A 15000-nucleotide genomic window follows, 5' to 3' on the forward strand; every position below is an offset into this window, starting at 1 on the left:
AGTGGATCGCGTTTCGGTGTGTGTTTTTTTGCCCCGCTATTTATTTCATGCATCCTCGACTCCCCACAGCTGCAAACCATCAAGGTCCCGCTTTTGTATTCATCAAAGGAAAAAGTGTAAGAATTGAAAAGAAAGCAATGAAAATTGTAAAGAATGAAAATCGTCCACTGCGGTGAATAAAAGTACATTCATATTTTGTTCTTTCAGCATGGATGCTTTATTACAAAGTGACTTGCATGAAGTAGCTCGAACAAATCTTTCAGTGCTGAGAAACGCCGCTTCGAAAAGACAACTGGACAATGTGCAGGTTAGCTTTAGGGATCAGAAATACAATTATTTATTAATAAAATAAATTACGTATTAGTTATACTGGGAGCAGTTACACTAAAGATCACATATCAAACTGTTTCCTCAACTGCACATCATAAACAACATTCGACTCAACAGAGACTTTATCGCATGTTTGATGATCACAAATCGGGAAGAAAAATGTAATGTTCCCCTGAAGACGTCTGTTTTCAATATTCCTTCCTTAAACACAGCTAACCTAATATGGGCGCTCTTTCCTGTGCAGGTGATCTTTGCGCTGAACCAGACCCTGCTGCAGCAGGAGTCCCTGCGCGCAGGCAGCCTGCAGGTGCCCTACACCACCGATGACCTCATCAAGCACTACAACTGTGGAGACCTCAACTCCATCATCTTCAACCACGACACCTCCCAGGTTGGAGCACCCCCCCCCCTCCCTCACACTCCCCCTCACGCTCCCCTTACCCTAACCCTGACCCTAACAATTCACTCGTCGGCACACGTTTATCGCTAGCGTTGCACCAGTCTGCAGGCACATCTATGACTTAGTTTGTGTTTTGATGGATTGTCGCGCAGGGAGGAGATAGTGGAGGCCTTATTGCTCAGGAAGGCTTACAGATAAGATAGACTGCAGACGTTTTGGGGGTTGAACCCAGAGCACTGGGAGTCAAACTCCCTAGACCACCCCAACCAGTAGTCTAACACCACAAGACTGCCCCCCCCCCCCCCCAACCCCAACCCCAACCCAGTGTTCAGCTCCTCTCTGTTTCAGTCCAATCTGTTCCATTCTATTCTACTCTATTCTACTCTATTGTGCTCCCAGTGGTATACCTTAAGCTACCTTTCTCACTGGTTAATAAGCCAAGAGTCGCGGTGACCCCGCGACATGTCCAGTGTCCAAGTGACACAACCCTTGACCTTTTTTGCCCTGACCTTTGACCCCCTTGCAAAAGCCCCACTCCTCGCTTCAGGACATCCTGTGTGGTTGTGTCCTTGTCTCTACAGCTTCACCAGTTTATTTTTTTTTCCATCTCCTAATGCATCATTCCTCTGTCTCCCAGAGGAATGGAAGATGGGAAGATATGGAAGATGGACTGCTGTTCTCCTTCCTTCCTGTTTCTGTGATCATCGTAACCTCACCCACACCCTTAACCAAGTCTCCCCCTTTCACCACTTAATGGAGGTGCCTCCCCTCCCCTCACACCCACCTCCTCTTCCTCCTCCCCCTCAGCCCTCATCTCCCAAGCCTCTGGGGATCTTCATCCTCTTCCTCGTTATTTTAGATTGAACTTTCAAATTAAAAGCGCTGCGCATCCCGCCAGGATGTAGGGCCGCTTGATTGGTTTATTATTGGTGAACTGACGGGCCACCTTCCCAAATGCCCGTCGGCCTGGCCCACTCCGCTGCTCTCCGCGTTGAATTAAACGTATCAATTAATTAATTAATAAGCCCTGTTGAAAAGAATGACTTCCCCTTTTCTCAGCACCCCGTATTGAAAACGAGTTCTCGTGGCTATTTTAAGTGTCGATAAACAGACAAACAAACGCACGTCGTCAATCGTAATCACCTGATCAAACCTAAAACCCAAAGTAAAAATATCATCCTAACCTCTGCCTCCTTTTGGCCCCCCCAACCAAAGGTGCCCAACTTCAACAACGTGACGCTGCTGCCCAGCGAGCAGGTCACGGCCCAGGAGATCGACAGCTACTTCCGGCAGGAGCTCATCTACAAGAGGAACGAGAGGATGGGCCGCCGGGTGCGGGCCATGATGGAGGAGCACCCCGACAAGAGCTTCTTCTTCGCCTTCGGAGCAGGTGGGTTCACTGGGGGACCGCGTGGGGGGACTTTTATTTTGAAGTCGTGCCTTTTCTTTGCCTTTTTTCTCAAAGGAAGACGGAATGACGGAAATGTGTGACGCAATGGAGGAAATCTCTGTGAAATTCGACGACGCGTAGAATGGGGTGTTTTAGAAAGGTGTTACAACTTTTTATGATATTGAATTGCAAAAATTCTAATCGTTTGAAAAGTACAAATGTCAGAAAGACAATCGAAATGAGTGCAAATGAGTGAGGTTGCTAGGGTTTAAATGTCTCAAAAAATGTGTAAAAGAGAAGAAATTAAACCGATAACATCGCCCCTTGTATGAGGTAGATGAAATGGACCGACAGAGAGACACAGACAGACGTCTGAGCAAAACAAGTGTAGAGTGTCAGAGAACCTGGGAAGACGTAGAGAGTCTCAATTAAGACAGACGGCGGAGCGGGGAACAAAGAGAGACATGGGTGTAGACAGACGGAGTGAGGAGTCCCCCTCCTTCCAGGGGCTCCTCATGTCTCCCGGGCCCCTCGCACAACAATGCCCTGAGCCAGGAGGGCCCCTGGGGTCGCCCGTTTGATCAGCGGTGTGTGAGGATTCACCCCCTCCTCTGTGACTCATCCAGGAAGATGACTGTAATAATACGGTTAGTAAATAATACAAATAATAATGTTGACAAAGTACTGGTGCATCTCATGCATTACATCGCAACATTAAAAGAAAAGCGTTAGTATCCTTAATGCTGTAGAATAAGCATTGGACCAAGTCAAGATGGCTACAAACCGTATATATTAGGGATGGGCAAAGCGATCCTTTTCCGGGAATCAGTTCTTTCAGTTCCGTTCACTTTCACGATTCGTTCGTTTGATTCGTTCGTTTGATTCCTTCGTTTGATTCCTTCGTTGAGTCAGATGGTCTGTTACTTCATTTGGCAGGGAATCGGAAATGATGGAATATATGTTAATCAACATGCATGTAGCCTACTACTTTCTAATATTCTGGCGAAATTACCCAGGTTAAGTGTAAAGCACATACGTGCCTTTTTTTCATAAATATCCTGAATACATAATGGGGTGCCGTCAGAATTAAATGGCGTCTTCCAAGTAGCGCTAATAAGCAGTGAATCACCATTGTGCGAATTCCCTACTAGACCAAATTAGACTCGTAATGGTAGGTATAATCATTACTTTATTAAAGCATGCAATTGTGATGCAGAACAAAATAAAAATAAAAGAAAGTGCTTGCATGGTATTGAAGCCTACAGCGATCGTTAGATAACTTGTGTGGTGTTGCCTTACATTTGTTTAACCATGGGCCATGGCAACGCGATTGCTACCTGCTGTAGTACTCTCATTGGCTGAACGTTTTAGACTCAATCAATATAAGGTCGAAGGGAGACGGAGCTCAGTTCGTTTGTATATTTTATTTACGTGACCATGTTTTTTTTATATGTTTAAAAAAAAAGTTCTCGTCGTTCACCTTCGGGAGTCGTTCGTTCTGACCGAATCGTTCGCGACCGACCCATTGTATATATATAAGATATGAGTGAGCTAGATACATCAGGTCAGGAATGCGTAAGCCTAGGGCGCCTGGAAACAGGTCCCCTCTCGTCTCAGTCCTCAGGAGACTATTCCTGTTTGTTTATGTGCTAGGCAGAAGAAAGTACATAGACAAAAATGGCATCACAGCAAACGGGCCGACGCAGGAGTCGAGCGGGTGCGCTTGAGGTTTCAGTCACCAGGAAGTGACAGAGAAAACATCCGATTTAGTTGGCTTAGTGTACTTTGTTGACGCAAGTCCACAAGATTACAGGCCCTGTGAAGATGTAGCTTTTTGCCTAATGGAACGAAATCAGGAGGTCAATGCAGCAGTTCTCTGTCTTTAATACGTTCTTCCAAGCGTAGGGTGGGTGTCTATACGTCGATTCACACTCCAAGAGACCAAGCGAAGTCTGTAGCTTTATCCAGGTAAACGTTGAGTTCGTTCCACCTAGAAAAAGACCCAACCCCCTTTCTTCGGCTGTAGCTCGAATTCCTTGCAGGTTTAAAAGTTGAAGCGGTTTATTCTCTCTCTTCTACGAGCGAGTGACATCCGCGTAGCTGGTGAGTGACTCGAGTGAGGAGAAGGAAGGGAGATAATGGCACATCATCTTCAAAGAGTATCTCTCCATCTACGCCAGGAGTGAGTTGGCGATGTTTGTGTGTGTGTGTGTGTGTGTGTGTGTGTGTGTGTGTGTGTGTGTGTGTGTGTGTGTGTGTGTGTGTGTGTGTGTGTGTGTGTGTGTGTGTGTGTGTGTGTGTGTGTGTGTGTGTGTGTGTGTGACCGACTAAATGTCGCTTTGTCTAGTGATGTGTATCTGAGGCAGAAGGTCTTTGTCTTCTCAGGATTGAGTCAGGTTGTTGTTTGTGTCTACAATCCATCAGTCCCCTTAATCAGACCCAAGTTGTCTGTATCCACACGATTACACCTGCACTGTGTTTTCAATTCAACTCTGTTTTTCTGTTTGAACAATTTATGTACAAACTATAAGAAAGTGAAAACATCAAATTCAAAAATACCAAATTTCAAAATATTCAAATTTTTCAAAGGCCTACTTTTTTTTTATCAAGTGATTAAAGCATACTTTGATTAAGGATAAATGTACAAGTACGCCGCAAATGTAAACTAAGCACGTTTTGTCATTTTCCATTGCAAGCCAAACCATGTTTTGTGAGGACATTGCCAGGAAGGGCATCGCCTGGTTCAGTTTGTCCTTGAGGGCTTCTGTAAGGTCTGCTAACCCTGACTGCTAATGGAGCTCCACAGCCTGCTGGCCTCCTGGCCCACAGGAAACAGCTGAGGGAGAACACAACACACACACAAGTGCACGCACGCACGCACGCACACACACACACACACACACACACACACACACACACACACACACACACACACACACACACACACACACACACACACACACACACACACACACACACACACACACACACACACACACACACACACACACACGCACACAAAAACACCATAACAAGGAGTACATTTCAATGCATGTCCCCATGGATCTGCCTTTACAAGGGTTTCGTTCACCTTTGTGTGTGTTTGGCTGTATGTGTGACTGTGTGTGTTTGTGTGCGTCATGCGTGCTTGTGCGTGTATGCGTGTTGCACAGTGGAAGTGATCTGACCAATCAGCACAGAAACAGCAGTCGTGGAAATACTAGGGGCAACACAGGTCATCGTTTATCAGAAGGCATTGAAGGCAGGCATACACACACACACACACACACACACACACACACACTGACGCATACAAACACGCACGCACGCACGCACACACACACTCACTGACACACACTGACAAACACCCACACACACACACACACTGACAAACACAGACACAGACATAAGCACACATACTAGCCCTCAAGCCCATGAGAGTCGAGGGTAAATGTGTCTCTAATTACCCCCATAGGGGTCACAGGTGAAACACACACACACACACACACACACACACACACACACACACACACACACACACACACACACACACACACACACACACACACACACACACACACACACACACACACACACACACACAGCTCAGTTCACTGTGTGGGTATTATGTGCAGGTATCCAGGCCGTGTGTGAGCAGTGGTTGTGAGAGCAGCTTTATCACGGCCATCTCCTGTCCAGTTGTGGTCGTCACAGTAGCACAGGGTCCACCCTAGAGACTCACTAACCGCTCCCTGTGTTATGTGTGTACGTCTCAGGCGAGGTCCATACACATGCAAGTCTGGAAACACGCAAAGTCTGAAAGATATGCATGTCTTCCAGCTTGGTAGTAGGTAGAGAGGAAAGAATACAAAATGAAAAAGAAACAAGATGTTGTGAGTTGAGCTTTGAGTAGTTCTACTTAGTTCTCACTTTGTATACTTGGAAAGTGTATAAGGTAATGAAAGTGTTTGCACAATATTCTAATCGGAAATACTATGAGAGAAATTCCTTCAGGGGAAGGGGGTTTGAGTTCAGAAATGAATGACATATTTAGAATATTTGCCTTCCCACACGATGATCCTTTTAGCTGGGGGGACTTGGTCACTCAGTGTCTCCAAGGCACTTAGGAAATTGTTGAGGGTTTTTCATTTCTGGATTCCGAACTTGTTTTCGCTGTTCACCGCAATGTACATAATATGTTGCATAGTTTCCTTTTACATATGATGCAACGTTTCCATATGTTTATTTGTATGTACTGAGAAGCCATGAAGACATGGCCCCTTAGATTTATATATCCTATAACTGTCAGGTGTAGTTTAAATTAAATATATTTAGATATAAACCTTATATATAAACCGTTTGAAATCCTCATATGTGGATATGAATCAGACAATATCCTACGACGAAAGACACACACATTTACCTTTATTTATTGTCTATTCAGAAGGAAGAAAACAGGCATACGTTAGAGATGGGCGACTATTGTTATATAGACACAAGCGCACACACGCACACTCTCACACACAAACACAAACACACACACAGTTTTGAATCTTAAATAATGGTTCAATGTACCATCTTTCAAAAAGCAACACATTTGGTAATATTGATGCTGCTGGACCAGAACTGTGTAATTACTGGGTCTTTGCTGAGCGACAGTATGGCCTTACTAAACATGAAGTGTGGTGCCGGGCATTAGAGAAATTTGTTTTCTGTGGCTGGGTTTGAGTGGTGGGCAGCCGGAGAACCCAAAGTCAAATAATCTGGGTTTCTGGTGCACAGTTCACCACATTCAGCTCAGAGGAGCACAGCTGCCCACATAAGCAAACAAACAGGCACACGCACACACAGAAAATAACACACACGTACACAAACATGCAAAAACACACACACACATACTCACTCCTCGTCTGCAGGGTATTTTTCTGATGTTATTACGTTCATTTCCATTGGGCAGAGTGCAGGACATCAGCATGGCTTGAGACATCGATGTAGTTACTTCTAGACACAACACCTACTGTGAGTGTGCGCCTAGGAACACAGGGCACAGCATGTTGCAATGTCTACCCAAGCAAATATTTTGGTTTAAAGAGCATTCTGTTCCGATCTCCTTAGCCACGTCATGTAAATTAGGACGTTTGCTTGTTTTCGGAATTCTGTGAGTCATTCACTCAGGTTTTAATCCAGTTTGTTTATTGATAAGGAGAAAATTGTTAGCAGGTAGCTGGGAGATCGAGAGGACTGTCCTTTTGTTTGTCCTTTAGGGTCGACATCTTTTGGTCTTGCACTCAATGTATGGATCCCCAGACGCTCTGTTTGAAGTTGACGCCAAGATGGTAGGAAGAGGCTGAATTGGGCTCTGGGAGTCCTCGCTGCGAAGCTGTGGAGGCTACTCCGTTCCTAAAGGAACAGCAACTGTGATGAGGATCGCCGCAAATGCGGATCGGCAATGTTGAGGGTAGGACCAAGTGGTGACCGTGATGACTGTGTCCGTTTCTGTAATCAAAGGCGAGGCGCGCTGAGCTCATCCATGTCGCGGCAAGAAGGGGGTGTTAATGTGGGGCCCTTGATCACAGTTATTAAACCCCCCTTGTTATCGGGGAAGAAACCCCTTAGGAGGAACACTGGCTGGGATTTATGTGGGATGCAGGGGGGGGGTCATAAAACCGACGGGTATGGAGCAGTAAGGCGTCGGTAGGGGGTGCAGAGAGATTAAACTCATGGAGCAAGAGAACAGCTCTATCGCCGAGCACTTGGCCAAGCCGGGCTACGTTCCACTCGGAGATCACCAGCAGCCGGGGTTTCATGGGCGAGATTGAGCAGTGAGGCGGCGCTGGACCGGAGGTGCAGCATCGGGTGTGCTGCCTTCCATGCGCGGGCCTCCTACAGCGCGGATGAGCGCTTGTGACGTTTTTTTTCTCCTGCACGTCGTTTTTTGCAAACGTCTTGGGGCATTCCGAGACTTGCAGCCCATCGGCTTCTTTCGCGGCTTCAGGAGTTTGATGGGATAATTGGGAGATGACGAGTGGCGGTTTCTTTCGATTCATGAGGTGGCTATTCTGGGAAGAGCGGTCAAAATTGAGACCCGGTCACGATTGGAGTCACCATGACGAAGCGGTGGTTGACTTGTGAGTTAGTGTTAAAGTTATGGTAAAGTTATTACCTTAGTGTGGAGGGAGACACTCCCGGGATGGATTAGTAATAATTACTACGATTAACTGACCCCCCTTAATCAAAAACACAAAATAAATAAAAAGGCATCCTGTAAAGAAAGCGTGCCCTTGCCTACCTCGGTAGAACCCTCTGTCTTATTTCCCGTTGGTGTTTATGCGGAGCACGGCGTCCATCGCTCATGCTACATGATGATGTTGAGAACGCGCCCCGCGTCCGGACGGACGGACAGGGGGGGGGGCATCTGGTAGTGGTTAGCGCTCCCCGGGTCCACGGGGTACAGTAACCCAATCCATGTACACAATCCGGGGCCCCACGTTCCCGTTTTCTCCGTAATTTCTTGCCATAGCCCAGCACTCTCCACTTTAATGAACGACGTGTTTACATATCTCCCCAAGCCCGGAGGACTCGCTTATACACATTTCACCCTCACCCTCCCACCCCGAAACCTCCCACCTCCACCACCCACCCCGGGATCGAAATTTAATGTACAGTTGATTCGTTCCCCCCCCCCCCCCCCCTACCTCCAACCCTCCCCACCCTCTCCCTCTCCTCACAATCCACACACACTCTGCTACCCAACAAAACACACATTTAAATACCTGTGGCGATTGCAAAGTGCCAGTGTGGTGGTGGCCGAGGCGTTCACTGCCACTCAAAAACCGTTCGGGACTTGTTTCATTCGCTTCCCCGTCCTCTCTTTCTGATGGTCTCGGGGTTTCTTTGAGCCTCTGTGAGGTTCCTTCTGCCCACAGCAGAAGCAGTGGGTGGTGTCACGTGGGCTGGGGAGCCTGTTTTGTGGTGATCGATAGCTGGCTTGGTCCAGCATAGTGTCACGGTGTCACGGTGCATGGTGCATGAGGAACAGTGCAACATTTGAATCCTTGGTGACAATCCTTAGATACACTCAAGGATTCAAACGCTGCATTGTGACTCGTCACTGGATCCGGGGGAATGCTTAACACGGAGAGCCGAGTCCTTTGCTAGCAAAAACAGATATTGGTGAGCGGGTCTGTTTTGATCCGCCTCAAAACCTGCTCCTATGTAAACCGGCCCGAGGATAAATCATATTTTAGGAAACCAAAAAATGAAAAACGTTGCAGGCAGGAAATACCACTGGTAACGCCCATTACGTTTCAATAAACATCACATTCATCATGGCATGCTCCTTTGTGTCACACGCACACACACGCACACAGTCTCACGCACACACAAACACACACACAGTCACAAACACACACACACACACACACACACACAGACACACACACAGCCACACACACACAGACACGCACAGTCACACACACACACACACACACACACACACGCAATCACACACACACACACAGATACACACGCAGCCACACACATACACAGATACACACACACAAACCCAGTCACACGGACACTCGGAAACACACACGCACGCACGCTTTTCAACTGTCCATTTGAGGACATTTTTACAACCACAGAATTATGACAGATGGGGTAATTGGCCCCCTCAGACCATGATTTCCCTGGCGGGAAGCCACGCACACACGCACACACACATACATACACAGACACGGGCAGTCCAGACTGTTTTCATTCAGCCGGGCCATTCCATCACTCTGTTCTCTCCCAGACGGTGTGAAGGGCCAGAGAACATGGCACTTATTGGCGTCACCTCGCCCTCATAAACAGCTGCTTAACAACGTTTTGGTGGAGTCCCCGACACAAGTGTACCCGTGTCACCATGCACCTCTAAGAAATGAAGCCAGACCCGCCACATACACACACGCGCACACACACACGCACACAGACACACAGACACACGCACACACACACGCACGCACACAGACACGCACGCACACACACACACAGACACACGCACGCACGCACACACGCACGCACGCACACACGCACACACGCGCACACGCACACACAGACACACACATTTGCGCACACACACAGACACACACACGTGTGCGCATACACACACACACACACACGCACGCACGCACGCACGCACACACACAGACACACAGACACACACACGTGCGCACACACACACACACACACACACACACACACACACACACACACACACACACACACACACACATATACACACACATACACTCACACACACGCGCTCTTGCACACAAACACACGCACAAGGATGTGGTGTTGATCTGAGTCATGTGTTTATGTTTTTAAATATTTCATCATCTTGAAATGATTTTGATTTTGAAGGTTTTCGGCGTGGTGTTCGCCCCTCGCAATATCTTCCTGGAGTCAGTCTAAGAACATTGAGAACAATCGCTCTCACTGTTTGGATTACAGAATTATTGAGAAATAACCATATTTCTGAGGTTTGATGGTTTGATTATGTGATGTTTTGACTTCAACAAGTTTTTAGTGAAATATCATTGGCAACAGATAGAAGACAGCTATGATGATTCAAATGGAGGCTGTCTTTCGTGTTTTTTTAGGGGGTGCATGATTGACTTCAACTTCTGTCTTGTCTGATGTTTCGAAAAGAGTGTGCTTCACTTAACTTCTCTGCCTCTCGCGCTTGGTAGACAGATCTATCCATCCGACTGTTTCTACAAATACTCTCAACCCTTGGCCTACTAAAACACACACACACACACACACACACACACACACACACACACACACACACACACACACACACACACACACACACACACACACACACACACACACACACACACACACACACACACACACACACAAACACACACACAGAGACACACACACACCAGAAAGTAGAAAGTATGTTAATCCTTTCTCCTAAACCTTTAGGAGAAATATGCCAGAGAAGTTGCTAAGTGGTAAATTGATAGGTTGCGACTGTGTTTATCGTGGGCCATATCCGCCCCTCTGTCCACAAGGACCCTGCGTGCCTCTGGATTTATGGGATGTTGAACACTCTCAGAGGGTCTGAATGAGGCTGGCTAGCTGCACGGTGGGCTGGTACTGGCTGAGGGTCCTGGAGGCCGTGGCTTGAAAAACACCCTGAACGTCTACACCACTCGGGAGATTTAAGAAACAACCGACAACCAAAACCCGAGCACCAGAAGTATCTGGTCTTTGTTGTCCTGAGCGCTTGTCAAACAGCCGCCGCTTTTGATTTATTGAAAGCGCTGAACTTGTTTGAACTCCTCACCCCTGACCCCGTTTATACCCCCGCAGTATTTCCGCATGCACCTGGAAACCTCAGGCACCTGGAAAAGGGTATTTACCCCCCCCACGCCAGGGGCTAAACTTTGATTTCGGACCAAATACCGCCGCTAACCGATATGAAAGGGAAAGGGAAAATTACATATCCAGCGAAAGCAGCAGTGTCTATTGTTGATCCCCGAGCGGGGAATTGTTTTGATGGAGCTGTTCCTTCTCATTTTCAGAAGGCTGCGAGCAGAAGAGGAGAGCGCCGAAAGGCCCCGGGAGGAGGAATAGAAAGACAGACAGAGGAAAACAAGACTTCTCTGTCTGTCTGTCTGTCTCTCTCTCTCTCTCTCTCTCTCTCTCTCTCTCTCTCTCTCTCTCTCTCTCTCTCTCTCTCTCTCTCTCTCTCTCTCTCTCTCTCTCTCTCTCTCTCTCTCTCTCTCTCTCTATATATATATATATATATATATATATATATATATATATATATATATATATATATATATATATATATTCCTCCTTCCCACGATGGGTACCGATCAAAGCACAAACATTGTGGCGACTGCTCTTAAGATCTCGCATAACAACAGCAAATTCTGGGTGGAAATTATGAATCCGAAAAGTTAAAGTCGACATTTGAAAGGATTCTCCCCACGGTGGCGGTGGAAGTGGCGACTTGAGCGACTGAGGGACACAGCAGCTCAAACAGTCTGAAAGCGTGTCATCCTTACAAGTACAGGAGGCCTTACAGTTTATTTCCGACATTGCAGCCAAAGTATGTTTTTTGATGTAAAATAATGTATACGAAACTTGCCGGCCGGTTTTATATTTATTTTCTTACGTCAAAGCACACCTGTGTATATTCCTTGTGGAAGAAACTGCATCAGTCAGTGTGTTGTACCCATACAGTCACCATTTTACGGAGCCAGTTATGAGGTGGTGCATCGCCATTGCATGTCCATTTTTTCCTGTCGCCGTGCACTATATAAACCAGTTAAATCTGCCTCTCACGATCTGATGCTATCCAGGATCTGAGATTGAGACCTCCACATGCTTTTATCGTCCAATCAAGTTGTTGTGTTTTACAGCACAAACCCTTGCCCAAGTAATTATTCCTACAATAGTTTACCTGTAGTCCTTCCTAATGGGAAGGAGCCATGTTACTGGTTACCGGCTGCCAAGAGTTCTGCTGGCAGGCACTCTGCAGTCTGATGTAGGAATGAGTACCGGAGCGCTTGACTGAGTCCATATTTTCTGCTGGTCTTGTTATCCGTAATCCAGCATCCATTACGTTATCCGATACGCGTAATATTGTTACAATCCTGCGTCGGATCGCAAGCCTGTGAAAATACTATGGGTATGGGATAACATAATGGATTAGTCGCTGCTTCGATATCGGTTTGGAGCGCCAATTGTATTCGGAAATTGCTTTAAAAAACACTGTTTTGTTGAGGTTTCTTCACTGATCGTAAAGGGTGGCGGGTTTCAGTTGGTTTTGAACGGCAAGATCCTTTCAGACCCAGTTCATATTTTGGATTGGAATAGTATAGTAATCGTTAGAAGGCATGCTGAAATTACATTTCCTACTGAAAACAAAGACAGCAATTCAAAATATTGAATTGTGGATGGCTGATATATGGATATTTTGACATCAGCAATCCATATTTTAAGATTGCAAAATCTAGACGGTAGAAATTTTTTCATTTTGTTAGCAAGTCTGCACATTTTTTACTGTAATGTTTTAGGAAAGAACAGTTACAAAAATTGCAAACAGGACCAAAAAAATAACTGAATAATTGCGTTATTTAGGAAGTGCAATATATGATCCTTCGGTGCACCCAGATGTGCATTCGGCCTCCTTTTATTTTGTATCTGCATTGTTTTCGCGGAAGCAAATCGTTGTGGAGTGCAAGCCAGGAACTGTGTCCGCTGCCTGCTAGGCTCACTAGAGAAACAGGGTAAAGGAGGAGGACAGGGAGAGTGAAAACACAGACCTGGCAACGGATCTGGAGTTAGAGCAGCCGTTTGTCTATCAAAGGAAAGGCCGTTTATACCCCCCGTTTCGCCCTGGCAAATAGAGACCAGGAGTTGTTGCAAGCTAATTAGTGCTTTACGTCGCTGGCTTCACCCGCTGGTGTTAGTGTGTGAATGAGAGGCGTTCATTGTAATATACTTTAAGGGGTGGTAATAGCTAGATAAGTGCTATAAAGTTGCGGTCCACTCACAACAATATGGGGCTTCAGCATGAACCTGTAAATATGGGTAAACTACAAATGACAAGACATTGGTAAATAATTGAATCTTAATTAATGAGATAACGTAACATGATGAACATTTTAACAAGTTTTTAACTTATTTTACCAAGTTTGAGGATGGAATTTGAGGATTTGTTTGACTTAACTTTTTTAAATGAGATGGGCTGTATACAGTATAATGGCGTTTACATCGTACATTTTCAACAGTTAACAATTCAACGTTCAATTTCACGGTTAAACAGTCGCTTCAAATGTTCTTAGCGGTAAAACAGTAAACAAGTGCTGTGGAGCTATCCTGACACCTTGCATTTGGCACTCGAGTGCTAACAATGGCGGACAGCTGATGGCAATATTTGGACATTCAAATCCAACAACACTGCTTTGGCCTAAGTCCACTCTCTAACTGTGATCACGCTTTTGTACGGCTGCACTTAATAAGATGTGTTCAGGGGTGACGAGGTCGAGAGACAGAAAGATAGCAAGCGAGCGGCAGTGATAGAAACATAAGACAAAGAGAGCGAGCTCCACATTATAAATAATATCTTACTAGAACGAGGGGCCTGGCTGTGTGATATATGAACAGCTCTGGAGTGTTTCCCGTCTGCCATCATTTACGCACGCGGGTTTATCTTCAAAAATAAAACAACCTCACACTCACCAGACCCTTCCTTGGGCCCTGTATTTCATCGGCACCATCCCTTCTTCTTAAAATAAGTCCCTAAATCCTCCTAAAGTGTGTGAACTCTTCATCATTCATTTGGTCGGGCAAGGCCTCTCGTGGGAGGGGAGGAGACATGGAATTCCACCATTTTGTCCACCTTTTTGTAAACACAGTCCTGGAGTCCATCTTTGAGTTTACAGCTCGGGTGTGACACCAGAAGATTGAGCAGCCGGTCTGTGTAATAATTTGTTTGCTTCTTTAAACATAAAGCAGCAACCTCACACCTTGTAACGGGCGTTTTCTGCCGTCACTAGAGTGAATTGTCTCTGGGAATCCATGTACAATAGAAGTACTGCCATATAAATATATTTCACTTTCTTCTCGAGATCTCGGGTGAAGCCATGTTCTCGTAAACGTGTTGAGGGAGACCAAGAAAAATAAGGGAATGAGCCCCAACGAATGTCGACACACCTTAAACAGGATACAGATAAATTCAATTTAGTAGGTAAAAGGGGGTTTTGTGCCAAAGTAAAATATAAACATGGAGTGCGCCGGATTTTATATGGGCACATTATCAAGATAAACTCTCAATTTCGATAACAAGGTCTTACTATCAGTC

The 15000-nt window shown here is 46.0% G+C and overlaps 1 protein-coding gene across 1 annotated transcript in view; it reads left to right on the forward strand.

Annotated features, from left to right (window-relative positions):
* Window positions 1-15000, forward strand: part of trabd2a (TraB domain containing 2A) — a 55688-nt gene that overhangs the window by 21070 nt on the left and 19618 nt on the right. The window contains exons 3-4 of the mRNA XM_056589225.1: window positions 575-721; window positions 1946-2120. Coding sequence (XP_056445200.1) covers window positions 575-721; window positions 1946-2120 — 322 coding nt within the window. The remainder of the gene's footprint in view (window positions 1-574; window positions 722-1945; window positions 2121-15000) is intronic.

The sequence above is a fragment of the Gadus chalcogrammus genome, chromosome 4 (assembly GCF_026213295.1).
Source record: "Gadus chalcogrammus isolate NIFS_2021 chromosome 4, NIFS_Gcha_1.0, whole genome shotgun sequence".
Lineage (NCBI taxonomy): Eukaryota > Metazoa > Chordata > Actinopteri > Gadiformes > Gadidae > Gadus > Gadus chalcogrammus.